The sequence below is a fragment of the Penicillium subrubescens genome (assembly GCF_028828155.1).
Source record: "Penicillium subrubescens strain IBT 31985 chromosome Unknown utg000002l_segment0_segment0, whole genome shotgun sequence".
NCBI classification, from domain to species: domain Eukaryota; kingdom Fungi; phylum Ascomycota; class Eurotiomycetes; order Eurotiales; family Aspergillaceae; genus Penicillium; species Penicillium subrubescens.
In genome coordinates this window covers 510,692-537,960 of record NW_026643152.1, presented here as the reverse complement: position 1 = coordinate 537,960, position 27,269 = coordinate 510,692, and the positions used below count along the sequence as shown (strand labels likewise).

Genomic DNA, 27,269 nt, shown 5'->3' with positions numbered 1-27,269 from the left:
GGCCTGGGATGGTTTTTCGGCTGGTGGATATTGGGGCGAACACTGGGGCGGACATTGAGGGAAATAGTGGGTAATATATACAAAGGTGAGATGGGAAAGCGGTGAGGAACAATTAATGCGCTACGAGAGTTCAAAAAATAGAACGTAAAGCGGATATGAAGGCATGGGTTGGGAGGCTGAACAGCGGTTAGCCGACGCTCCCAGGAAGCAGGCCCTGCTCCGCATTAGTAGCTCCAACCGCAGAGACACCAAATCAGAGTCTTTTTACAGTACGATGACCGAGCACGGGCTTACTATTATGTAGTATCTCAATATTACCTATAGAGATCGTGGGTTAACGGACACCAGGTCTCATTGCCGCCAACCAACAGGATTCCAATGGGTTACAAGTTTGATTTTTGTTTCTCCTTTCCTGTGGAATATAGCCCTGAGTAGCGTTCTGCGCCAATACAATGGTAGCATCGGACTGTTCAACAGAAAACCTCGGACGAATGCAACTTAATTCTAAAGTCGGAACACTCCAAGTCTGAACCATTCCGTATGACCAAATAGACTTTAGGTCACTCTGTCTAAGCAGCGTTGGAGAGAAGATAATCGTGACCCCTTTGTCTGACAACTAGAGAGAGATAAAACGAAAAAAAAATGAAAAATGGAAATGTGCACATAGCGAGGGCCGGACCTTGACTTCCTAAATAGGAATGGTTGAGATCGCCTACCCTCCTCTACACATAAAAAGGAAAGACGGTTTATTGAGAAAGTCTGCTTCACGTTCTATGTATTGGTATACTACTACTTTCTTCCGGTCATTTTATCTTAATTCCAGCCTTAGAGCCGGACGTTGCGTTGGTTGAGCTATCAAAATTTTACGGGCGGGAAAAGAAGGGAATAACACCTTTCATAGTAATTGACGCGTGAGAAATAAAGACTATTCCAGCTTGCAGGGGTCACGGTCCTTCCTTGAATAATATGGTTCAGATCAACCACCCTCTATGATCACTGAGAGGGTTTTTGGCATCACAACTAGCTCTACCTGCTCAGCAGGGGAAAATTAAGACATGAGCCCAAAGTCTGCTATTGCATCCTCACCTCCATCCATCTCCCTCACCTTGGCGTACTTTAAGGTCTTCATCTCTCTGTCCTTTGATCCTTTCCATCCGATTTCAACCGATAGGTCATCAATAACTGGCGAATTCTCTTCCTCATCGTAAAGGTAATAAGCCATCCAAACTTTGATCACTTTGGGCTGGCCAATTTTTCCACTGTTGATACTGGAAAAATCCATTCTTGGTATCACTTCTGGCAGGGCATGGGCTATAATGTCGTTTGTCTCCACGCAGGATCGCTCTTGCGTTGTGCGGTTCCCCTGGCAGGAGGGCTCACTTCCATCTGGCACGGCACTCTATTCCGTCTTTAACGTGGGTCGATTCCGAATAGACAATTGCATATACCTTAGATATACCGAAGCACTGGAGAAAAGACCAAAGGTCCATCGTAAGTGGAGACAATTGAGAAATAGACTGTCCGCTGCAACTTGTAAGAACCCTAGAACCATAACTGAGCCAGATGGGAGGTCGGGCCTTAAGTACATCGCTTGGATAAGGGGCCGTCTCATGCGTGCCCAGGATGATGCCGATCCAGTGCACAATCCGAAGTTCGGAGACCACTGGGTGTCTAGACCTTAGGGCCGCCCTTCGATGCAATCTGATCTATACCGTTTCGGGGATGTTACGCGACAGCCCCCCTCAACATCCTGATTCGTGAGTTTGACACACCACTCCCAACCACCATTATGCCCCCTATCACAGCAGAAATTCTATTAGCTGATTTATCAGCACAACTGAATACCCTTCTTTCCTTTCTCAAACTTGATCTCTCTCCCGTTATCTTAGCAGGTCCAGCGGAGTTGGGATGCCATCGCCCTGCCGTGCGGATAGGAAAGGGAACGAACACCTATGCCTGGATACAGCGGCTCCAGGAAATCCACTATTGGACCAACTTGGCCTTATGGGAGCAAGACTGGCTCAAACGGACCGGACGGAATGCGCCCACACCATGTCCAGGTTCTCATCGTCTAGGGACCATGGCTACGTTCATTCAACAGGAAGGATTATCCGACAATCATAACACCAACAAAGCACTCCAGTATGGACGCAGGTTGATGCGATTTGAATCGACGTTAGGAAGCGGATTCTCCCTCCTTCTTATCCCAGTGCTACCAGCCGTTCGCCGCCTCTCCTTGGCTGAAGAGGCTAGGACAGTGGAGATGATACGAGGCAGTGACTTCACCCGCATCAAACATCAGGCGCAAGCTCTGTCTAGGCTGAGGCGCAAGTATCAATGCATCCATGGAAAATCTCCCAGTAAGCTAATACGCATTATTTGTCCATATTCCTGCCTAATTTTTTATCGATAGTAATCTATCCGGCACTCGCAGATCCAGCACGCCATGGGGTGGGCTTGGAGTAGATCCTCATGAAGGCAAATGCTTCGGATGATGATGGTAGATCCGACCCCCATGGGTCTTCCGAAAACCCTTTCCAGACCAGGGAACCTCCAGCTGGCAGTGATATCTCCATTTTAACTGCACCTCGCACAAACAATATCTCCTTCGATCGCAAATCAAAGGACTTCATTGCGCCTCCTAGTCGCGCGAATTCAGTGCTCGACAAGTGGTGGGACGTAGGATAGAGCTTCAAAGTTGCTGATATATCCTCCGGGTTGCTTGAAAGGGCTCGGAAGACTGATATTCCATGTCGAGATGGGTGGGCGGCACCGATCCCCAAATCTGTTGGGTGGTCGGACGAGTGGATAATGATCGGGCCTTGATGGACAAAGAAAGCAGGCTCCCCGATCACTTCTTCGATCATCCTGTATAACTGCCACGAGTGTCAGCTCTGCCTGTACATGTCGCTGTATTGGCAGACATACATCACTCTCCTGGATCCCAAATTTCAAAAGGCTTTCACATGCGTCATGATCCCCTCCCCCATACACCAGATGCCCGTCTACTTGATTTTGTTCCGATCGGAGAGATCTTTCCACTTCCTTAACCATAGCCTCGGGTGGCGAGTCGGCTTGGAGTTTGCTGTATCCCAGAACCTCCATCCTTGACCCTGTTGTTATGTCCCCATATGGCCTTTTTTGTGCCGATGTCATGATTGTGGAACAATGAGACTAACCAAATGAAGTCTAGCTCTAATTTGGCAGCAGGTGTGGTTCTTCTTCCCTTAGGAAGGAGACAAAAACCCAGTGGTAAACCAAGGGCGAATGGAGCCTCTTATACTACCTGGACCGGGCACTGCACTCCGGTATGGGTGCTTATAGTCTCGAATAGGGAAAACAGAGGAGATGGAATGTGGCTTACATATGTAGAAATAAATCGTCCTTTAAGATTAGCAAGCAAACATTTTACTGAATCTGAGCTATCTGCTAACTCGAAACAAGCCCCCTCCTCCTTTATTACAATGCCCAATGGTGGTGGTGGGGAGGGTAAAATTCAACCAGTATATAATTAAATAAGCTGAACTATGTAAAGTCCACTTGGGAATTAAAAAAGTTATAGGCAAGGAATAGCTAAAGACACAGGCGAGTTCTTCAAACGAGCGCCATCGTTCTTCGTGTCTCGCTGTTGTGAATCTGTAAAAAGTCCGCTAAATTGGGCAGATTCGCCTCTCTTGCGTCAGATAGCAACGAGTCGGGGAAAAGGAGGGAATCTTCCACAAAAGCATTGATACATCCAACCTTCTGGATAGCACGACGCTCGACGATATCGACCCCCTCGAGTTTGCACTCCCTGGCGTGGTTGCAAGTTCCCTGGACAACATTATGGGCAATTTTCAGTACCCAGCCCATTTCTGAGTGGTGGGCTGGAACCGATAGACATATGCGCTTCATGACAATTTCAAGAACATAAACACTTTTGTCTGTCTGGCGGGTGGCAGCCTCCATAGCGCAGATCCACCGCTCTCTTTCATCGCAGCTGTGGTACAACAGCCAATTTGTCTCCTTTACTCGATCATGCCGAGCAGTAATTATGAGGGGCGTGTCTAGCCCATCCTGACTTGGTGGCGGCCGGCATTCATGTCGCGAAAGCCAGTTGAATAGAGGTTCCGGATCGGGGTGATGTAAGGCGATCCCATTCCAAGCTGTCAAAGCGTACTCTTTGACTGTAGATGCTAGATTGATCCCCCGACCCAGCATACTGATGGCCAACTCGGCAGTCGCAAATTGACATATAGAGGCACGGCGACAATGATCAAGAGTATCAGACAGTGTAAGCCTTGGGTCCGACTCGACCTTACCCCAGCAAGTATTGAAAAGGTCTTTGTGACTGGCCGCCAATTGAAAGATCGTTTCTGGGCAATACCCAGGCACAATATCGGCAGGTTTAAGAATCTGCTCAGGACTCATCATATGCAGTAGCTCCCGGGCGATATCCATTTTGTTTGCACGGAATGCGAGGGAGAAAAGGCTCTGCCCTGCACAGTTGTAGTAACTCGCATATATGGCTCCGGTACGAATGAGCTCCATGAAACAATCCGAACATTCGCATATGCAAAATGAAACGAGGTCTGTGGGTGGTTGCGCATACTGTAGGTCGTGACGCGAGGGAAAAGCGTGTTCGTAATCAGTATACAACCCCCAATGTATCAATAGGAGCTCGCGCGACCACTGCAAAAATTTCGTAATTCCGTGCCTCAATTCATCCGCTATCAGATTTTGTTGTTGCAGGGATCTCAGGAGATGTAATGCCTTGTGTGACTCAAAAGGCTGTTGAACGAGGAGTTTCTGGTATATTCCACTGAGCAAGTCGTAGTCCAAGACATTGAACTCTTGGAAGGAACCGTCTTGAACAGCCAGGAGGAATTTATCAATATCGCGGTTGTCCATGTTGCCAAATGCCTCAATCAACAATACTTGCTGAGAAATGAGAACATGTATACCCGAGAACGCAGGGTTATTATAGTCTCCATTGATCTCCGGCCCAGCTTTTGTCATCTTCGGTCATCCAATATTATTTGAAACTCTTGTGCCAGGCCATTTTCTGATGCGACTGGCCTTCCCCCTCCTTCCTTGTGACAGCCTACGGCAGTCTACCCGATTCGGAAAAGGCATTTACGAGCCGGGGTAAGATCCGGCTAACTACTAGGCTGACTAGTTTATAGCTGATGAATCAGTTGGGGTAGAGTAACTGAGGGTCCAAAGTATCCTCTACGTTCAAAGCTGTCCTGAGACGTTGAAAAATTCTTAGGTAGAGAGCTCGTCACCTTCACTAAACTACCGAGTAATGAAGACCTGGGTACTGCTAGAACTGATCATAGCCGGATTAATGTATTTCAAGTAGGCGTACACATGAATTATGACACTATATCAACAAAAAGATGAAGGCGCGTGAAGGGAATAACCCAGACCATTCCACGAGAACAGCGCGCTTGGAAAGAGTCGGATAGTAATGATTACTGCACGTCAATCAGAGCCTGCAAAATGCAAGAGAAAAGACATGCACCCTTGGGCGTTATCTTCATACCGACATGTCCTCCTCCTACGGGTGCTTCTGTAGAGCTATCGCCGTTTTGTGATCCTCGCGCATCCATGGATATGAGAGTTGAATCCACTTCATAAAGCTCTTCGGGCCCCTCTTGACGCGTTTGGCACCCTTATCCTTAATGAAGCGATAGAACTTGTGCTTCATGCCCTGGGTTCCGAGGCGCTGGCGGTAAGGGAATTGGCGGTTGAAACCCTCCAGGACCGTTTCCCAGTCCTGGGACAGATCAATGTAGTGATACCAGACGAAGTGCATCTCCTCGTTATTGTAATTGCACCCTGGAACATGGCGTGGGTCGGTACCGTTATTACCAGAGTCCTGGACAAAACGGTACGGCTTTGGTGATGATCCCATGGATGTGGGGTGATGCGACTGCCTCGGACCGTCTTGACACTGTTGCTGGCTACCACTTGCACTGTGAAAGCCAGTCCATTTATTGTCAATAGACACTGGCCTAGGGCTGGTGTTATAGTAGATCTGATGCTTCCCGTAGGAGTACTGGTTTGAGGATACCTGGGAGTCTGAATGTGCGTTACCGATACTGTAATCGATGCCGCCGGGGTTCAGCAATGAGTCGATTTTCATGCGGCTTTTTTCTGTTCGAGTGTCCATTTTTGGTGGTAGTTGAAGGAGCTGTTGGGTTGGAATAGGCTCTACCGATTTTCCTAATGGATGATAGAGTATGAAACAGGAGTAAAATTGGTCTGAAGCAGAATAGTCGGGGATCCGAGGGAGTAGGTCATAAAGCCTAGGTGATTTCGTCGGACCTTATCGCTTTCCTTAGGAGTCCGCACCATGCAGTCTGTGAGACACTTTATAGCCAATATCAGAGCCTCATGCGTCAAAAGCTCTTTCGAATTTTGCAAGGCCGTCATACTGCCGATTGAAAATCTGGGCGTCCTTTGACCAAGTCAAGAGGGTGACTTTCCCATTCGTGATTGCCGTTCGGGTACTTCATGCACACCCAGATAGTACGCCTCTCTCCTTTGTCCTGGCACTTGCCAATGTAAACAATTTCGCTTACCGGATGCACTGACTCGTTCGTTGTCGCCGACGTGTCGAGGCCGCCACGATAGCAACTTTGGTTTTCTGCTAACTGTGAAACCCTCTGGATGCGCAAAAATGAACGTAACTTTTGAACAGGCATTCGGCTTATACACATGGTTCGTGATAACTAGCTGTTGTGGGCCCCTTTTCATGATTGTTCGACTGTGTACAGGCAGATGCAGGCACTATTTATATTCTGGGGGAACCTATCATTCTGTTTACATCGTGGAATGCTTCGTTACCTATCTGAATTGGTACGTTATTGACTAGTTAAACTTACTCAAATCTCGCTGCAAAAAGGTTTGGTCTGGAGTGCCGTGACCAACCATCCCAAACCAAATCCTGGCACAAGGACGGGAGAGTCAGAACGTCAAAATGTTGTCTCCATCAACTCCAGGCTCTTCGCTCCTGATTATTCTTCGGGGAGATGGTTATAAGATAGGCGCACCGGTAGGGCTAGACAGCTTAGCGATAAGTATCAGCACATCGATAGCTACGGACAGGTCACATACTCAACGACCAAAGCGTCGCAATATCCAGTGAACGAGGGTGTAGGCTACGTCGAAATGAATAGTTAGGTTAATACCAAGGCTTGTGATAGGATTCTCCCACCTTGTCTCCACAAGAGCACACCGTACATTGCATACACAATGAGAGAAGCCCAGAGGATCAGCAACACCATAAACAATGTGCCCACATTTTCAATATATAGTGCGGTTGACTGAGGCTGGGATACAATCATCATTCCGTTTTCAAGTAGAATATTGTGCCTCGGGATGAGTAGATACTGGCTGATATTAAGATGGCATGGCTAGTTATGTAGTAGTCTCTAGGGGCCTAGACTTCGGATGATAATGGGTAGTATGCCTCGTATATGCGACCTAGGTCGATCTATGCTGCCGCTTTCTTGCTGTTCCTGCAGAGGCTAATCAAATCTCTGTCTGTGTTGAAACTAACCAAAAGTTCATGAAATCTAGCCCGTAGATTTTTGGTAACTTGAATCCCTCTGCTGATAATCTACCGCCACATCATATAGTCAGATAATAGAAGCAGGGTGATAGTATAACCCTCTTCATCGTAAGTCTTTTGTTGGCTGTCATATCATCTTGCTGAGTATTACAAATTGCGTATCTTGATTTGTATTCGGGAGCGAGCGGTCCTATTGCTTTTAGCCTAGGCCCTAACTCTCACTTCGAAGTAAAATTTGTCTGTTTCAACTCCAAGTTTACGCTCCAGATACTACCATTCCTGACCCCTTGGAAGAGCCTTTGCAATTTATCTAAGCTCCTTCTTCCTTGTTGATCTCCTCCCTTTTTCCCTCCTCAACCTTAGTAGCTTTCTTGCATATAAATCGTTCTAACAATTCAGCATTGGCCTCGACGGCGGCGGACTGCATGCTCCGGCCCTGTAATCTTTCAGGAAGGTAGTAAGGGTCATCGCTTGCTGGAGTTCGTTCAAAGCGATTCAAGCTGGCTAGGCTGACACGGGGAAGTTGGTTGACCCTCTTCGCAATCAGATCATGAGATTGAGCGCTATCCATACTGCAGGAGCGACTAAGCTCGTAATGTTAGCCCTTGAGTACATGGTCTCTTGAAGATTAGTTACCAGGAAGGAATAGCCCAGCGCTATACACAGCAGAAGTATCTTTGGTATGCTGAGTCTGGACGTAAACATGTGCAAAGAAAGGTGTGATCATTCTCAAGAGGTTGGACAGATGGGGCCGCGACATTTATGATGTTTGAATCAGAGAGAGTGTACCGTAAGCGGGCGCCAGTATACATGTGACTACAGCTTTGTCAATAATTGTCGTTATGTATGACAACTCTAGTTATTATTCGCTGGTAGATGACAGAAGATATCTCTGGGAACACCTGCAGGAGTACAACATCTTTGGCATAGGACGTTTCTGAAGGAGACCTGAGATCAAGGTGCTAGCTATCTCTTAGAACTAATGTCCTATCTTTGTTAACTTGATATTTCCCTTCCAAATAACGCCACTCATCTTCCCCTATTAAAAGATCCTTTGCATCGTTAACCTTATCTCGAGCTTCTTGCAGTTCCGCATCCGATAGATATTTTCCAGAAATGAATGACCCTCCATGAACATAGCCCCCTGAGCCGTCCTTGTATTTGACATGGAAAACGATACAGCCTGTGTGATCACCCCAAATTACGCCCATGTATTTCTCGAACCGGTCAATCTTATTGAGACGATACCCAGTCAATTCTGTGCTAGAACCATATGCCATGATCTTTATTCTCAGCATTTCCGGAGTTTAGCGCCAGATGATGACCACTTATATGCTTACCAGGTTTCAGTCTTCGAATATTTTCACTTGATTTCGGAGGCGTGGCTATTCTTGAGGGAGCCCTCAAGAGGGGTTTGGCCCAGGATGGATCCGGAAGTTCAACAATGGTATCGCTCAAGGGGGAGCTGTCTGGCGTACAAGTGGCAGACTGATTGGCAATATCTAAAGGAAAAGGTCTTTAGTATACCATGCCGCTCATGCCAATAGAATGATTGTAGAATTTGGAAGTTACCATGAGGTGATGCGAGGTCAGGAATATAAGCTCTTTCATTCTCTTGCCGAAGCCCGGACAAAGCTGCAGGACTTTTCGCAATTGGAGGCATCATACTGTATGTTGCATTATCGGAACAGGTGTATAGAGTCGTAGTATGAGACGCCACAGGATCAGGAGGCCTCTCCGTCTCTTCTACGCCTTCTTCTTCCCCTCCCCAAATGGATGAAGGATTGTGTGGCAGGCGTAATACGGACTGGATACAGCCTGGAAGCAGCGATAGGAGCGAAACGGCAGAAAAGCAGTTCATGGAGGGCTTTCGACAGAGAGCTCTAGAACTAAACGAGAATGGAATAGAGCTCGGGATAAAGCATTTCTGAATGCCAACATGTTTATCATATATGTTTAATCAATAATTTCTTTGCAGGTTTCATTATCATGTAGTTCTCACAGGTTAGCCACCACCGGTACTAACCACGCCTGAGGATGTCTCTGACAGACCAGTTAGTCGATGTGAGAGTGAAGGGAGGGGTGAAAGGACAGATAGCACCGCAAGGAACGCGTGACCTTGGTGATCATGTGGTCGAGCTATCATGGATGTTTAGCATTTCGATGAATATGCGCTATGCTGTTGTAGGATAATCTCTTTGGCACCAAAGGGATTTGCCAAATTTGGGATAGTCAGGTGGATCGGCGGCTGTGGGCAGGTTGTCAACAAGCCGCTTTGACGCGTCTTCCGTCCCATACCTTGCGATTCTAGTTGATTGCACTTGGGCCGCGTAAGCTATTTAAAGGCGGCAACCCCTATCTTTGGTTCCGACAGACCGAAGTCATCCAACGTCACAGTGAATTGAAGCATCAAAGCAACTGGGTATTAACCTCATACTTCACAATTCAGAGAATTTGCTAACGATGAAATAGCAAGATGTGCTGGCAGAGATGGAGAACCCCCGCCAGATATCCAGATGGCAAAGGAAAGAGCGAGGGGACTTGTACCCAGTTCGATCCCACACACGATCATATCAAGCGGTGTAAGCCGGCCTAGGAGAGAGGCATCATTTGCAATCCCGTGACTCCAACATCACAAGCGAGTTCCACCAAGCGCGGTCAGGACTGCCCAGCACATCGTAAGGACTGATCCAATGATAATGGTGATGGCATCGTGAACCAAGCTGCGGGAGGATAAGGCTCCCAGAAAAAAAGGGGAAGAGGTGGATGGGATCACGTGATCGGGAGAATGTACTTAAAAATCCGTACCGGCTCCTTAATTCTTGATCAGTGTGATCCAGTCCGAGTGGGATTTTTTTTCCTTTCACTATGTCTTCCCCCTTTCTCACTATCCGAGGAGATCAGATTCCCCAGGAGCAAGTTCTTGGAAGCGGAGGCACTGCAGTAGTTCTGCTTGAAAATGAAGTGGCCGTCAAAGTTCCGTTAAAATATTTTTGGAGCTCAGATTCCGACGTCAGAGCGAACACCAAAAGCCTTAGACGTGAGCAAGACGTGTACCGTCGCTTGCAATGCCCTGATGATGAACGTTCAGGGGGTGTTGTCCGCTGTATTGGGTTTTCAAGCGAAGCTACACAACTTGCTTATATGACCAACGGGGACCTTCGGACTTATCTGGCAAAATGCCGGCCTTCTCAGCAGCTGCAGCTCACATGGTTCCGCGAGATGGCTAGCACACTTAGTTTTATCCATGACAGGCGCGTGCTCGTCGCAGACATCGCCTGCCGAAATTTCCTCCTTGATTCAGATTTATCTCTTAAAATCTGCGATTTCTCAGAAGCCTCCCTCTTTCCATTGGACTCTGATATGGACGCTGCGGATGATAATGGCTTCACTACACGAGTTGACATTGGTCTTCTTGGAGCGGTCATGTATGAAGTCGTGACTGGCAACAAGTGCGAGGTCGACCTTTTCAAGGACAACTCTCATACTGACGGCCGAGCTCATTGGCCAGAAAGAGAGTCCCTTCCAAGTACACAGGATATCTGGCTTGGTGAAATTATTGAAGGATGCTGGGATGGAAGGTTTCGCAGCGCGCGCAGTCTCCTGCGAGCGTTGAGTTCCGTCGCTTTACCCTTCTCATCTGCGGTCGCTCAGCCTCGCATCACTCAGCTCCTGGTCAATATCAGGAACGTGATGAACTGTTGGCCCTTTGCGGCTATTATCGGTGGCCTGGGTTTGGCAGCCTTTGCTCTGGTCGTACGTAAAAAAGCACTCTTGATGTCACGGGATTGCCGTCTTTTATTATGATATCCTGTATTTCTATTTCTCAAACCTCGCCCTTGTCCCGCTTCCCACGATCTACACAGTCACGGAGCGTTTGAAAGTACACTGATTCGTTGAGCATTGTTTGACAGGCTCTGGTCATGATAATATCCACAGCTCACTGACTGGAATCCCCTCCATATTTGCCGAGCCAGAAGATAAGTCGGATGGTGAGTAGAATATCAGGCAAGGATTGTGGCAAATCTAATTCCGATGTTGATGATATTGAAGCGAAATTGTCCGGAAAAAGGTGGGGTGATGGCACGTGATTTAATGCCCAATGTCGTTGACACCTTAACGCGCTACCTCTTGCCCCCTCCCTCATCGCATTTGTCGTCAACTTGCCAACGGCTTGGATGGAACACCGTACCCCATATATCTCTTACTTTGTGTGGCAAAGGTATGTCGGTTGCTATTGATTCGAGGAGTGATTATTATGTTGTTGACTCATTAGGCAACTCCTTCCTTATATGAGCGCGATAAACCCCAGCGCCTGCCAGAATGAATCCGCAGGAACTTCCACCCCTCGCCAACGATATTCGCCTCGAAATAAAAGCCATGATTCCGGAATTATCAGGTCAAACAGTTAGAAATCCTGCGGAGCTCCTCAAGACAGAGAAGAACGGGAACAAGACATATGGAGGGGCCTTACTTGCGAAGTCAATCTCTCTTCTTTCAGGACAATTGCCTATCCCAGATCCAGAAGTACGTATACGAGCCTTCTTACATGCAGATGTGAGGTTAATTGTCAAGTAGAACTGGGGTTGGCGTTTGCTATACTTCGCAGTCCCCACGACCGTTGGGAATGAACGAAAAAGAGGGTTTTTGATTCCACTATCTGCGAACACATTACGCGAAGGAACGTTGACGGAAGGGTTTTATATCGAAACTACGACTGATCCGGAGGTTAACTCGGAAACAGCGGCTATATTTTTTGTACCCAAGTGACATCACAGGGGATATTCATGTATCAAATTTGAACATCAGTGGATGACAACCATGCATACTAAATAGACTGCTCTCACGCTGCGGATACAGGTTGAGTCAAAGCCCCGTGAGACGGATTCTGGTAAGGCATGAACTGGCTTCGTATCGTCTGTGGCGCGAATAAGTGACCCCTCTGGGTCAGCAGCTGTCTTCCCCCTGCCCTGGGCGCTTGCATCGATGGCGATGATTGTGTCATGCCAGCGCATTCCACATTGAGGCTTCTGGTTTGCCCACCTGGTGTAGTAAAGTCTCGCACCGGTAAAATTTGTTGACCGATGTTGTGAACATCTACCGTGTTGGCAACGCTTGTTTGGGGCTCCACTTCTAGTAGGCCACAAATTTGCGCCGGCAATATGGGTTGAAGCATGTCGTGTACGTTGATCAAGTTCGTTAAGTCAGGCATATCGCCACACGTCTGCTCATCAAACGAAGCAAAGACATGGGCTGGCAATATGGGTTGAATCATGTCGTGGACATTTACCGTGTTGACCATATTTATTGGGGGTTGTTCATGACCCAGGCCATAATTTTGCAGCGACAAAATTGGCTGGAGCATATCGTGCACATTAAGTATGTTCCTTAAGCTGGAAGACGTTTGTCCATTATGAGTGCCATCTTCATCAAAAATATTATCTGTGTTGCTGTTGTATGAATGGCTTGGAGCCTCCTGCCGCCTCCCTGGAGTAAGTGTTGGCGACATAATGGTGGGAATTGCAGGATTGCCAGCCACACCCAGCTGAGACCGCGGCTCCGAACGATTGTTCTGAACATTATCGGAGGTACTGGAGGGTCCGTCACTTGACACCGATATGTCTTGCTGCAGCACTTCTCTCGAGTGTTGCTCTCCTGCCCGGAAGTATCGCGTATGTTGAAGGTTGAGCCCTATTGAAGGACTGGTTATTTGAGATCCAAACAACAAAAAGCAATATTTTCTCACCTAAAGTTGACTCTGGGGATTGAATAAAGGTATTACCAATCGATGGCTCAACCTTGGACCATAGAACATCGAATACTTTGGCTGCTAGACTGTCCAGGATATTCCTACCCTCTAGGTTTAAGATCCCGAGGTTTTTGAAAAGCTGGATTTGTTGATCCCGATCTGGTCCTGAGAGGTTCAAGACTCTTATTCTTGGAATTTGTCAGCGACATCCCCAAGGTAGATAGATCCTGGAACGTACGACTCATCATGGTAATTTTCGGGCAAACAAAAAAGATTGCCCAAATGATAGTTCTCATAGGACGCGGAGGCCCCAATACCTCGACAAAATCCATCAATTCTGTGGCCTAAGTCTATCCATCGACTGATCTTAGCCTTCATGGTATCCAAGTCACAATTGATGAAGCCTGAGTCTGATACAATCATTGCCACAGAATCGATATCATTTGAGCGTAAGTAGTGCTGGCCCAATTCTTCCTTTAACCGATGAAATACGACTTTTAAAAAGCGAGATCGGATTTTGTCGACAACCCCCCGGCAGTTCAACTGCTCCACGTATCGATATAGCTGGGCGACTGGCGATATTTGTAGATCCAGCTTAATGCCATCATCCTCTCGAAAGAGCGACAGAGGGTCCTGTGTCCACTTCGGTATATGATGCATCAAAGTCTGCGAGGGCACTATCTTCTGCATATCTGGTTTTGGAGGTATAACTCGGGAGCGCTTATGGCTTGTCTTCTGTGACCGCCGTGCGATGCTTCGTCTAGTTTTCCCGGGAATATGTGCCCATAGTTCCCGGAGAGAGCGTACAAACTGTCTGATGTTAGCTTACGCAGCGATGCTACTGGGCCAACACACCTCTGGCTTGGAAAGTAAGGCATCGACGTCGACTTTTCCGGTTCCTTCAGCATTGCGGCCGGCTTCAGAAAGGGCGTCGACTATCACTTTGCTGTCAGATAAACGCATGGTAGTAAGTGAACACGTAAATAGGAATCGTTCGCATTGCGAGGAAGAGGTCTCCAGGATTTGCTGGGAGAAGTCAGGAGGCGATCACGTGTATCAATACGACATGCGGCAGCCACTCAGGCCAAAACCCTTTGTTTCGAGCCGACACCTCGTAATTCGTAATATGCATACCTCCTGCATGTGCGACACTTCACCAAGTTGTGATGGGGGCCACTTACCAATCATCCACAAGGCACGGGCCGTAATTGAAGAGCTTCTAGACTGGGCTGCAAGCTTGGTCGACTGTGATTGGTGGATACCAAGCCTAGTGGGATCAAATGATGCACTATGGTCCAGTCCAGACACGCAGATCTTGACTCCACGTCTCCACATCGAGCGGAAATCGCGCATTTGTGATTCTCTGTGCATTCGCTGTGTGCTCGTACATGCCACTAGCGGTTCCGTATATCCAATGACATCCGTGCCCGCCGGCCTACCGGCCACCGCTTCATGTGGATATGTTCCTTGGACAGCCTGGAAACTGTGCGGCAGTGAGGATCCAGCCTCTTAGTTGTGCGATGCGCTACGGAGATCAGCCTTAATTGGTCTTACGATGTGTATGATGCCATTAGCCTACTACATAAATGTATATAGGTGCCAACCATTTTTCTCGCTTCATTCTAGTTAGCACACTGCCAACGAGTCATCCGCCGGACAGATGGCCTGCCGGCCTCTGCGGCGCTCCTCCGCAATAACGTTTCAGCCACACCATCATGCTTTGATAACTGACCTGGCTCACTCTACGTCCAAACATTCAGTTCTGGATCAAGCACCTGGAGGCTCACAATGTCGCTGGACAATGTGGGAGGCATTTTCTTGGCTTTCATCGACCCCCATTGTGTCGTCCAACCAGCCAGAGGGTTTTGTATATAAGCGCCCATGACTCACGGCCTTCAACGTGCATGTCACTGGCGACAGTCTGTTATTGTGGGCTGAGCCTTGTCCATTTCATCTTGCCGCCTTCTTCTACACTGGGACGTAATAAGTATGAATCCAGCTGGCGGTCATTAGGTGATAGCTGTCTGGTAACCAACATGGTTGCATCCTTTCACTGGCGGCAGTAACAATTCCGCAGTCACATAACCTCCATCTGTCTACCTGTGAGAACTCTAGTTCCTCGTCGGCGGAGGCGAATTGCACAAACATATCTTTCCACCCGCCTGTCTGACAGCTTCCTGCAATCTTTGACCTTCGTGCTTCCCACAGGTTCGTAGAGAGAACCAATGGAACGTCGGCAAGACTTACCTCGCAGGAGGCTGAGTCAGTTCGAGGAACTTCTGGTGTTTTTCTCATACGGAGAATCAGCCTAGCGCTAATGCATAAACTTTCACATCATTATCTAGATCGGCGGTTATGTTGGCTGTCGAGTCACACCCAGTTGCAGCTCCGCTTGGTTCGACCCTGGCTAACCATATCAGTCTCTGTGCCCTAGCACAAGTAAGATCCAGTAGCTTGGCAGCGCGTGTTGCAATTCTAATAGAACGTGGGGTACTGGATTTGCGAAGCAAGCTTCTAGCCAGTTATTAGCTGTCAAATCTATTACGGGCGATGGTAAACAAAAGCGAGCAATGACCGGCACGGCCTCATTGAGCAAAGAAAGTTTCATGAAAAGCGCTTGACAGTATGGTGTGCGACACGTGCAAAATTGAGTGAATGGACGAAACGACATGACAAGACTTGGCTCAAAAACCACTCCCAGTAGTTACCAACAAGCATTTACGATCAAACAGAATCTATTCAATATGACCGAATGAGTGCACTATTGTAACGGAAAACTTAAAAACAAAATAGTTGCGCTTGGGAAGGGAATATAGCTACGAGCGTCACCGCTACGGATTGAGACTCCATTCATGCGATAGAATCTGTCGAATATATGATGGGCTAGTCTGGCCAGCTGTCTACTAGTTACAATACTGCTGTTGCATATCTAACTGAGCCCGAGATTCTTTGAATGAGAATCCAGTGTAACCACGATGGCGAATTATTAGTTATACCCTTAACTGCTTATAAGCGGTTTCTGTTGCTTGCTTAGATTGACTTCTTGGAGTAAATATCTGTTCACAAATTGAAATATATGTAAAGAACAACCAGGATGCGACTGTCTACTTATATGAATACGCTAATTTGAACCGATGTTATGGCCTATGCGGCCCCGGGAGCTCCTACATGGCTTTTGGACCTCAACCTATCCCCTGAGACATATTTCCTAGAATCGCCACTGACGTTCCCGCGAGTGGTTCTCTCGGGCCCTGGGAATTCATAAGCTCCTGGGAGCCTCCCGTTCGCCTCTAGAGATGCATAGAATAGCACGTTAGTCTGAATCAGAGAGCTAGGCTGATGCATCAAAAACTGAACATGCGATATAAAAACGACCATTCCTTCCACCGATACGTTTTCAGGTCTATTTGAGTCCATTTAAAATCTTGACGTTTGTCCTTGATATGCGATTGATATCTAAGCAAACGACGCTCAGTCTCGGATCCAGGACCCCAAGATGCTGTTTCGGCTTCCCTCAGAAATCCTTCTCTACCTTGCAGATTTCTTGCATTCATCACGGGATTTGCTTGGGATGGCACTTGTGAATAGATTTTCGAGAGACGTCTTCCTCCCGTGTCTCTACGCCTTCAATGTTCGCCATCAGCGTAGCTCTGCCTTGACCTGGTCCGCTCAACACAACCAAATCGGTCTGGCGAACCGAATGCTAAAGGAACGTCGAGGCAATGCCAACACGACAGATGATAGATCCCGCACCCCTATTTTTCACGCCATTCAAATCGGAAGTGAAGAAATGATCCGAACTCTTCTGGAAAGCGCGGCAGATATCAACTGGCAAGATGACCAAAAGCAAACCCCTCTGCTGTACGCTCTACAGCGAGGACACCTATCCATGGCGCGCATTTTATTGCGATATTTCAATCCATCAGTGGATTGTGAAGATTACAAGGGTCGAAATGCCATCTGGTATGCGGTCGCCAATTGCGATGAGGATTTGGTACGACTGCTCCTGGAACTCCAAAGCGACATATGGATGATGGACTGCCGACAGACCACCCCTCTCAACCTGGCGATTTCCAAACGGAATTTGCCGATCACCCAAATGCTGCTTCATCATTCAAAAGTTCATCCTTCACAACCTCGACTGGTGGATATGAATGCCAGAGACAACCCGCTTTGCTTAGCCGTCGACGCTGGTCTGAAAGAAATCGCTCAAGCTCTGATTAACTATGGTGCAGATCTCCATGTCACGGACAGATACGGCCAGCCCTTGTTGCACCAAGCCGCCAGCAACGGGCATGACGACGTCATCCAACTGTTGCTGAGCCATGGAGTCGATGTCAATAGTACCGACCCAGGGGGCCACACAGCACTGCATTTTGCTGCATTTCATGGGCACAAGTCAACCACAAAGCTACTTTTGAGCACGCCTGGAATTGATATTGCTGCTTCTGACGGCGAAGGAGCTACAGCTCTCTGTGCGGCCGCTCGTGGGAACCACCGATCCGTCGCATTGCAGATCTTGGCCGAGGAGCCAGCCAATGTCAACGCACGCTGCCTTGGCCAAAAGACTGCTCTTCACTTTGCGGTTGAAAATAGAAACTTTCTCCTCGCTTGTCTGCTTGTGGACTTGGATTCACTGGACCCGAACATCTGCGATGACCAGGGGTGGACAGCCCTCAGCTACGCGGCAGGTCAGGGCGATCTGCGGATGTTGGAGCTCCTCCTGACTAGGACCGACCTAGATTTGAATGTGTCGCGAGCATCTCCCATTTATCTTGCTGCCGAAAGGGGACATCTGGAAGTTGTCCGCCGACTTGTCTCCTTTGAAGAGGTTGACATCAATCAGACTGTCTGGCACAAGTCTCCTCTATTTATCGCGATCGAAAACGGCTACCGTGGTGTTGCAAAGCTGCTTCTTGAACAAGGGTCTCGACTGGATGTTAATGCAAAGACCTCTCTTGGGGACACCGCACTGCACATGGCCGTCTCTTATGGGAATCTGGACATTGTGGAGCTACTGCTCAAAGACGATCGACTAGATGTCACGGGCATTAATCGATATGGAGAGTCAGCCCTGGAGCTGGCAGCCCGTAATGGGAAGGAGCACGTTGTCAGGCGTCTTTGCCGCGACCGCCGAGCAAGAAATGTTCGCCACTTCCGGAGTGCCATGGAAGCAGCATCGAATATCCGGATTCTTTATTTTCTTCAGGGGCAGTTGATGAGACATGGCGTGGAACACGGTGTCCGTCGGTCAGATCGACTTGCCAGAGGATCGTCCCAGCTCGCGGAGTCTAGCACATCGCCATCGCTTCGCCGGTCAACACGCATGTCACAATCGTATCTTAACAGCTCTTAGATAACATCTTACAGTCAATATGGAGTTTCGATAATTTGAACAGGTTTTGCAGAGGATCTTCCGTAGGTCAATCATGATCCCGTGCAAAATGCGATTACTAGGCAATGTTCGTATGAATTAGATACGTGAAAGATCAACCGTGATCCGTTGATGTGTTAATGTGTTAATGTGTTAATGTGTTGATGTGTTGATGTTGATGTTGATGTTGATGTTGATGTTGATGTTGATGTTGATGTTGATGTTGATGTTGATGTTCATGTTAAACGTTTCAACATGCTTTGCTAAACCTGGGCATTCTGACGTTATAACTTTCGACTTTACCACATACTTTGTTTAGATTCAATCCCAACGCTCACCAGTGCTAGTTAACAGGGAATCGTTGGTCAATGGAGATGACCCAGATATCAAAACATTGTATACCAATCTAGGTGTTATGACATCAAGAGGAAAAAAGAGTGGCTTCATGACTCTAGGTAAAGGCACTTTTACTACGTCGAAAGTAACAATCTATCATCCCTGACCGTCTGATCTAGACTCTCGATCATATAAAGGGCTTCCCCAGTCTCCAGTCGCTCATACTACGCCTCCTTGTTAATTTCTGGGAAGACTATCACTTGGTTGTCAAATACCATGACAGCAGAACATGAACATTGACGACAAAGGTATGCCCAAGCATTGCACCACAACGTGATGTTCCAAGCTCATCACAGTCTAGACTATATTGGCCTTCACGAGTTTTGGTCCACCTCATCCGACATCCCAGCAACGCCACCCCTCCTGGCCACTGAATGTGATGGTATTTTGCTAGATTCAACTATCGGAGGCCAACATATTGACTCTAGTGGCTCGATACCACCTTCAGTGGACTGCCTTCTTTTTCCTGATCCGGAGAATTTTCAAGCGGGCTTTAACTGGCCGGGCCCAGATCTTCTTTCCGCTACGACTCAATGTGAAGATGTGATGGTCTATATGTCAGCATTTATCCCAGCCAGGCTACTACATTCGGTGGAGATACGCCTCACGGAGATAGATCAGCTCACGGGTGAGACAATTAAGGAGCATCTCTTCCACCTGTCTTCGACCACATATGGCAGACACGATCTCTACTGGGTGCGCAGACAAATTCTAGATATCATCTCTACCCCTAGGGATGATCAGTCGAGACTCTTTCGATTGTCTTTACGACCGCGCACAGAGCTGCCCACATATTTCCCAGATGCGGCCTTCCCTTTGCACACAAACCCTTGGCAACATGTCTGAATCCAGATGTATTTGTACAAAACTTGATCGATAATGACAGATGGCCTCTCTGGTAAACCAATGAAATCGCCCATTGTCACTGCTGATATTTTTTTGGTCATTTTATGCCCGATCTGAAGCAAGGTGCTTTTCAGGGAGGATTGTCGCACACGGGAGACTTGCTATATAGCCGTATGGCGGCGTAGATTCTAGCTCACAAAAAACCCAATCCCACTTAGTGGGAAAAGGCCGGGAGTAATAGTTACTCATCCCCCGCTGCTCGTTCCTGAGCCAGATCTAGAAAAGTTTGGAGATTATTCGTCAATCTTATTTGCTATCGAGCAACCCATATATAGCAGGACTGGGGGAACGACCAGATTTTCCTAGAATAGACCAGGCACCTAGAAGAATATGTGATGAATCCTGGCCTCCCTTCTGCGTTCCTGGGGCCAACAGGCCTGCTAATTGCGACGATATGACCTGCTCCTCGAAACACCATGAAGTTCCTGGGACCACTGCCGAATTTAGCAATTGATAAAGGTGCCAAATCGGCTTGGCTCCCTGACGTCCATACGCTTTCTTGAACGGCCTAAAGGCAAACACATCACTAGCAACCCTCCGTCTTGCGCGTCATGCTCAGTAAGAAGAATGAGTCCGTTGAGTTAGTTATTTCTCCTTGTGAATGGTGCGTAGGTCATACTGTATGGAGTCAACAAGTTTCCTATCTGGTGAGTTATGCCTAAATCATGAGCAATTTCTTTATAAAAGAGAACAATCGTTTGTGCGACCATATTTTGCATGCTCATTGGTTGCCTGTAAATGTGGTGTCAAGATAAAAACTGAGCAGATGTTTTGCACGCATGTTGACTCATTGTTAAGCGGACACCAGGAACGCAGTGGGCGAACGTTTACCGCATCACCCGCAAAGCAAGACCCACGCCGTCAACGGTGAGTGTCAACTTCAAGCCGCTGAGCGCCTGCAACGTTCGCTTGTCAATCCTACATGCAAGGCTCAAGGAAGTGAGGCACTTGCCCTCATCATAAGACTGTTAGTGTATGATAGAAAGGTGACCGTTGCTCAACATTTGTAATAAGGTTCATGGTTCAGTACGAAGCCAAAATATAAATACTGTCACCCTTCTCCAGTCAATTCTCTTCCCAAAACCAACTCACTTTGAGTCACTTACGCGACATTCAAGAATTACAACCAATCACGACACCGACATGAGCGAGGATGCTAGCCTGATGGCTCAGGCGAATGAGCAGCTTAAACGCGAGCTGCTCCAGAGTCAGAAACTCACTCTCACTACATACCGAGCGCCCCGACGCGTGGTGTCTCTCGGCATCTCCCCCAGCTACGTTAAAGACTGGGTTCCAGCAGATGCTTTTCGGGAATTGTATCAAAATTGGTACGTGCTGGCCTCTTCCGCTGGACAAACGCTAATCAACGCAGGAAGGACGCCTTCATAGAAAGATTCAATCATGACCGTCAGAGCTTCCAGCCATTCTTGGAAGACTACAGTGACCATCTCTCAATCATTGTTCCCGATCAAACCCTTGCCGACCAGCCAGCGGAGCGTGAGAATCGACGCGCACTGGGCTTCATTCAGTACGAAAAAAGACCGGCAGAATCACGATCGCAAATCCATGCATGCAACTACCCATCAATGCTCTAGCTATGGGATTCTCAACCAAAGATGTCCACGGTGCCCACGACCATCTTGTCGGACGTCACGGCCAAGGTCTCAAGCTGGCGGCATGGGTTCTCTCTCGAGATGGCTACCAGGTGAGTATCGCCGCGAGTGGTTGCAATTGGAGGTTTGGCATGCACACAGACGCATCGGTTTCTTGTACTGTCGCACCGTCTCAGAAAACCAAGTCGATCGAGTGGACCGGTCCTGCCCTCGACATGGCAAGCCTACGATACCATGTGGGGAGGGACGTGGCAGTGGTGATCGGCGCGACGCGGGCTAAGTCAGGCCGACCAGTCGCGCTAGACGCGTTTGTGAATTGGCTCCGCTTGACGACGATGGACATTCGCGGGCTCACCTACCCTGCCGGTATCATTTCCACACCACATGGCGACTTAATTCTTGATCCCCAGCTGCGAGGTCAGCTGTATCACAATGGGATCACCTTGACCAATTCCACCGTGGGTGGCGCATTCCTCTTCGCGTACAATTTTGCCTCTTTGACCACCTGCCGCGACCGTTGCGGACTGGCATCCTGGCGGGATGCGGCTCGCCAAGTGCAACGGATATGGGAGGAAGCTCTACGCAAGCAGGAAGACACCATCTTGCCTCTACTTGTCGATCTCCTGAGGAGGCACGCCCGTTCCGCCGACGCCGAGATGATAGGCCCTCTCCTAAAGCCGTTGACGGCGCGTCAGATCTGGCAGTACCTGCTGCGAGAATCAGCAGATAAGGAATTCTTTTACAGCGAGAGGAGCAATGACCAGGTATGTTCACGGGTATAGACATTTCCGTATTTTGATAACTGATGCAGACAGACCGTGAACACCATCCGGGACAGCCTCGGCCAGCGCCCTGCCCGCCTGCCCGACACGCTGTGGCACATACTGCGTGCCCACTGCCCTATCCGAACCGTCGAAGAGGAGCAGCAAGAGCTGTTTAAGGATGCAAAGCCCTGCACCCTCCCGCCCACAACATTCGCGAGAGCAGTCGACCGAGCGTTGCGAGCCTGCTTTGCTCTGCTGAAATTTACCGACCATATTCAGGTTGCCTACGTCGAAGGCTCGACCGGAAAGTCGACGTATACTTTGATAAGGGAAAGGATATGCTTAATATACATTGCCGATGGTTGGACTTTGCTTGTACGCACCACCGGTCGTTCTACCGGCCCTGGTCTCCGAACAACCTCGCCGACCCGAACGCCCCGTTCTTCTGCTGTCATGTGGTGGAAATTTCGCACACTCGGCTCCAGCGGCCCGGACTACCATGCTGTGCTTCATGATGGCAATTGTGCGAACACTGAGACGGCGCTTCTCCATGAGAAAGCAGATAAGTGGTCATTAATCATCCATGGAACAACGCTGACCCCTTTGGTACAGCCCTCCCCAACGACGTGGTGCCCTGTGGCTGCCGCCTGCAGTTCGCTCGTCAGACACACCGAATGTGCCTCTTTACCGGTCTGTCGCACACATCGACATATTGTACCATGATTGCAGATCGACTTTTTTATGGAGTGCCGTCTGATTGACTATCGCCATGGTCGTATGCGAGTGTGGAAAATCTTTCCAGTAGACCATTCGGAAAGTGGTTCGCTCTGCATTCTGCAGTATATGATGATCTGACAGGAACGTACAGCGCAGGCGACCCCCAGGTTACCGGAAGACAAGCGGTATGATCATTGCTATGGAACCCAGCACGTTCTATGCTAACACTCCATGTATATGCAGGCGCCCGAGATTGCTTCGATTTGGTGTAGTCACCTTATCTTGGATGCGATCAAATGTGGAATACCTACCCCCGCGAGACTCCTCATCCACGGTGAACACGGTGAGGGTAATTTTTGGGGTATGTTACGCGTCTTAATTCTCGAGGATATGAGTAAATACTCATCTAAGAAGTGCTAGGGGCATGTGATATCCCGTATCTTTGCATCCAATGTACAGTCTCACCTCCCGCATTCTGTTCATACCGCAGTCGCCCACGTCGGGGTAATACCCTTGCGTTCACGTTCGGTTCAGACGCGGTAACCGGCGAGACGAACTATTGTTATCGGCCAGACGACCTGGCCGAAGGACACTGCATCTTGTGCTAGGGAGTGCTCGTCTGCGGAACGATGACACTGAATGCACCGGTAGACGACCTGAACTCATCTGCCGATTGCTATCAGTGGTATCCGTACGCTCCACCACTGGAGCTGCGTGCGTGTCTTCACGTGTTGGGTCAGGATTTGCCCTCGCTCTCGGTGAGCGGAGCAGGGCATCTAGATCTTCGTCCCTTCGGTTACATTGTGTGAGCACTTAAATCCACTGGGAAGCTAATTAGAACTAACCAGATACAGCAGGATACGTAAGATCCCCCATCGCGCTCCTCCTGCCATTCTTTCACACAGCTCAGTTGTACTAATCCCCAGCACTGGTTACATTGCAGGACCGCACTCTCGTCCACCTGCTCTTCATCGCCTTCAAAAAAAAACTGACAATAGATAGCAGGCACCTCGTCGCTGAGACCGAGGCTATGTAGTTCCAGGTCTTGAATCCCTTACCCGATATTATATCCCAATAGGGCAGCTGGTTGAGTCGGTGAGATGCAGCATGGAGAGCGCTGTTCCTTGTTCACCATGGCGCGGAGGTGTGACGCTGATTACTAATTTTCAAGGGCACCCAAATGTTGATAGCCAGCTATGGTCTGCTTCAATGTAAGGTGCTTCAGCAGCAACCTGGGAGGGAGGACTGGCATGTTGCCGGTCACGGAAGACGGCTCCATATCACGGCCGACCCAGCCGGTTGGCCCGTCGCCGCCGGTGTCATCGGGCACAAAGAAAGTTCCTCGCGATATCATGAAAGTTGGACTGTAATGTCAAGGATTGAAAGGCTGTTCATGTTAACAGACCTGTCCTATGGATCTTCAATATCTTCAATTTGCTGGCTATGGCCATTGCTCCTCCGATCCTGTCTCTTGTCTTAACAAAGCTCAAAGGGTCCTAGACTTGTCGTGGACAGACAAGATAAACCTCACAAAATAAACGATGACAATTTCAAGTACGGATATATGATTGAAGGTTTATGGATGACAATGCCTAGGCTCGCGTCACAATTTGGGGACGCTTGCGGGGCAACGCGACCGCCGGAATGCGCTGACCTCCTCTCCACAGCCAAAGAAACTCGCAGTCAGTCGACCCCCAGCACTAGCTTATTCTCGCTTGTTAGTGCCTCCTTCCCTCTGTCGGGATCGCATCGACGCCTGTGCCTTCTGGAGGCGCTTCATCTCTTTCTGGAGAATTTCGATATCTCTGATGGCTTTCTTCATGCTTCGAGAGTTTTCTTCGCGATGAATGTGTTGTTGTCCGCACACCGCGGCCTGCCTTTCCATCGACCTGCGCTATGATCAGCCAAACTTATATCTCTGGTTGTGAAGCTCCCAAGGCACATTGACAAGTTTCCAAATCAATGATTGATTCTGCTTAATACACATGTAACTTTAAGCCGAAAGAGGGCCTGAGAAGAGATAATATTGGGCACAAAGGGCGGAGGGAGGGAGCACTTACTGTTTTAGTATTGGTTGTAATCGCTCCTCATGATGCTGTTGCGTGGGATCCGCTGGTTTGTCTCCTGGCATAAGTTCGAATCGAACCTTACGAGAGCGTCTGCTCTCAAACAATGCGCGAGCGCGTTCCGATGGTAAAGCCACCGGCTTTGTACGAGATGACTTCGCATTTTCCGAGGAGCTTGTATGTTCTGAGGAACCGGAGCCTCCCTCCAAACTCTCATACCATTTTTTGTATTCTGTGAAGGCTTTGCTGGGACGATATTCGGGGGTTTTCTTGTCTTGCTGCGCCATTGGAGAATTTGGGAAAGGGAGACAGCGGAATTCGATGAGGTTGAGGGTGATGAATCGTCGAGGAGGAATTCCAGGGGCAAGAGTTCAATCGCTGAATGAAAATATGTGGGGAGAAGTTCTGGATTTCTCTCCGAAAAGTATTATTACCACTGTTACATTTCCTTGGATTGACCGAAGTGGAGATTTGAGTTATAAGTGGGCCAGCATGGTTATGGATAGTGGGAATGTCAACGTTAGGTCGTCCGCGCTGAATTACTAACGTTCTTCGACGTTCACCACCTGAGTATAACCGTAAACGTTTAACCTCAAGGTTCAGCTATCAATACAATAGTGATGGAGACAGCCATTCGTGTCATATGTTAATAAGACGCCCTCCCATGACACCCAGCAACATGCCTACGCAATCCTCGCCCGTCTAAGAATCGGGTGGGACCTTTGTGGGAACCTTCAATTACCCGTGTGAGATGGTAGGGTGGCGACAACAGACAGCCCGTTTCAAATAATACCGTAAAGGTGAATTGACTGCAAGATGTGTCCCAGGTGACTGCAAGCCTCGAGACACGCCTCAGCCAAATGGCTAAGTATTTTTTCTAGAAATTGTCGTACATCACAGGGAAAGTCATTCTGCAAGCAAAAGAATCTAAAGAATATTTTTGACAGATGCTGACAACGTATTGGAGGGGGAGTAACAAATAATTAGGCACGTTTTCCGTTCGACAGGGCCAAACAATTCCCTTGTTGACGAAAAATGACAGACTTTCGCGTTGGCTCTGGAAGCACGACCCGGAAGTTTTTCTAAGACGCCGGAGACTCTGGTGCAAGAGGGACGACACATACATTGAACAAAATAAATGGCTGTGTGGATCATCTCCAAAGCGATTATTGGTCTCATACGAGACGGTGACCTACAGTACCATGCGGCGGACAGCCCGTATGAAATGTCGCCAGCCCTAAATATTACTGGCAGCTGGACCTGAACACCCTGCGTGCTGTCTGCTTCAGAGTCGATTATCAGGATGATACAGCTCGTGCAGCTGCAATGGCTCTGGGGAAATACCGCTCGCCATACCAGAACGCATGATATTCGAGAAATCGCTGTATTGGTTGAGGAATGATTTGCTGTGCCTAAAATGGAACCCAGCCCTTTGGCATCCCGACAATAGAATAGTGCGTAGAGAACTCTTGGTCAACCAGTCAGTCGGAAGGATTTGGCATCATCCGAGTTTGTTCTCACCGGATACGGGTTTCTTGCAGGGACCGGGCGAGACATCGAAACATTCTATACGAAGTGTGTTAGAGAGCGTCTAGGTTGAAGTAGGAGCTGTGTCCGTACTCACCTTGTGGTTTCCGGTCGTGAACGCACGCGGGCGAGCGGAGATGTCTGATACAAAAGTCATGCCCTGGTCAGGCCGCGACATCCTCTTGACGCATTTGCCGCCTGGCAATTCTCGTCTTCGACGTCGCCTCGTTATCTTCGACATCGTTCTGTCCCAGCGCCCGTAGTGGAAGGGACGGATGACCTGCTCTGGTGGACTGTTTGAAAATTTGATCTTTTAGCAAGCCAGACAGTCAGGCAAGATGCGCTAAGAAACGTAGCATATACTAATAACAGTCACGAAGAGGAGAGGACGCCAAATCCACAGTTGGAGCGCAAGTAGCTGTATAGTCGTTAGGCTGGCCACGTAACCGGGAGAATCTTCCTCTTGCCAGTTCAAACGCAACCGATGTTGCTCAACACTCGGTTGAACGCGCTTTTCAACGACCGTTGAAGGTGGTTCACCGTAAACATCTTGAATATAAGATGCAACCGCCAAGATATGGTTCCATGGGTGGCCC

The 27,269-nt window shown here is 48.5% G+C and overlaps 10 protein-coding genes across 10 annotated transcripts; 4 read left to right on the top strand and 6 right to left on the bottom strand.

Moving 5' to 3' along the window:
• Positions 1-1,048: 1,048 nt before the first annotated feature.
• N7473_001665 (uncharacterized protein) lies at positions 1,049-1,282 on the bottom strand (the record flags this gene model as incomplete). The annotated part of the gene is made up of 1 exon (XM_057147605.1): positions 1,049-1,282. One exon carries the CDS (start codon positions 1,280-1,282, stop codon positions 1,049-1,051), a length of 234 nt encoding a protein of 77 aa, XP_057011259.1.
• Positions 1,283-1,789: 507 nt separating this feature from the next.
• Positions 1,790-2,466, top strand: N7473_001664 (uncharacterized protein; the record flags this gene model as incomplete). The annotated part of the gene is made up of 2 exons (XM_057147604.1): positions 1,790-2,360; positions 2,414-2,466. 2 exons carry the CDS (start codon positions 1,790-1,792, stop codon positions 2,464-2,466), a joined length of 624 nt encoding a protein of 207 aa, XP_057011258.1.
• N7473_001663 (uncharacterized protein) lies at positions 2,418-3,105 on the bottom strand (the record flags this gene model as incomplete). Its single annotated transcript, XM_057147603.1, has 2 exons — positions 2,418-2,876; positions 2,929-3,105. The coding sequence occupies 2 exons, from the start codon at positions 3,103-3,105 to the stop codon at positions 2,418-2,420; spliced, it is 636 nt and encodes a 211-aa protein (XP_057011257.1).
• A 489-nt stretch (positions 3,106-3,594) lies between these two features.
• N7473_001662 (uncharacterized protein) lies at positions 3,595-4,998 on the bottom strand (the record flags this gene model as incomplete). Its single annotated transcript, XM_057147602.1, has 1 exon — positions 3,595-4,998. The coding sequence occupies one exon, from the start codon at positions 4,996-4,998 to the stop codon at positions 3,595-3,597; it is 1,404 nt and encodes a 467-aa protein (XP_057011256.1).
• Positions 4,999-5,542: 544 nt separating this feature from the next.
• N7473_001661 (uncharacterized protein) lies at positions 5,543-6,157 on the bottom strand (the record flags this gene model as incomplete). Its single annotated transcript, XM_057147601.1, has 1 exon — positions 5,543-6,157. The coding sequence occupies one exon, from the start codon at positions 6,155-6,157 to the stop codon at positions 5,543-5,545; it is 615 nt and encodes a 204-aa protein (XP_057011255.1).
• Positions 6,158-7,871: 1,714 nt separating this feature from the next.
• Positions 7,872-8,132, bottom strand: N7473_001660 (uncharacterized protein; the record flags this gene model as incomplete). The annotated part of the gene is made up of 1 exon (XM_057147600.1): positions 7,872-8,132. One exon carries the CDS (start codon positions 8,130-8,132, stop codon positions 7,872-7,874), a length of 261 nt encoding a protein of 86 aa, XP_057011254.1.
• A 2,297-nt stretch (positions 8,133-10,429) lies between these two features.
• On the top strand, positions 10,430-11,368 carry N7473_001659 (uncharacterized protein; the record flags this gene model as incomplete). Its single annotated transcript, XM_057147599.1, has 1 exon — positions 10,430-11,368. One exon carries the CDS (start codon positions 10,430-10,432, stop codon positions 11,366-11,368), a length of 939 nt encoding a protein of 312 aa, XP_057011253.1.
• Positions 11,369-11,739: 371 nt separating this feature from the next.
• N7473_001658 (uncharacterized protein) lies at positions 11,740-12,192 on the top strand (the record flags this gene model as incomplete). Its single annotated transcript, XM_057147598.1, has 4 exons — positions 11,740-11,783; positions 11,838-11,960; positions 12,081-12,088; positions 12,140-12,192. 4 exons carry the CDS (start codon positions 11,740-11,742, stop codon positions 12,190-12,192), a joined length of 228 nt encoding a protein of 75 aa, XP_057011252.1.
• A 212-nt stretch (positions 12,193-12,404) lies between these two features.
• N7473_001657 (uncharacterized protein) lies at positions 12,405-14,273 on the bottom strand (the record flags this gene model as incomplete). The annotated part of the gene is made up of 4 exons (XM_057147597.1): positions 12,405-13,252; positions 13,308-13,498; positions 13,549-14,120; positions 14,166-14,273. The coding sequence occupies 4 exons, from the start codon at positions 14,271-14,273 to the stop codon at positions 12,405-12,407; spliced, it is 1,719 nt and encodes a 572-aa protein (XP_057011251.1).
• Positions 14,274-26,284: 12,011 nt separating this feature from the next.
• Positions 26,285-26,514, top strand: N7473_001656 (uncharacterized protein; the record flags this gene model as incomplete). Its single annotated transcript, XM_057147596.1, is given in 2 exon segments — positions 26,285-26,364; positions 26,382-26,514. 2 exon segments carry the CDS (start codon positions 26,285-26,287, stop codon positions 26,512-26,514), a joined length of 213 nt encoding a protein of 70 aa, XP_057011250.1.
• Between the last annotated feature and the right edge of the window lie 755 nt (positions 26,515-27,269).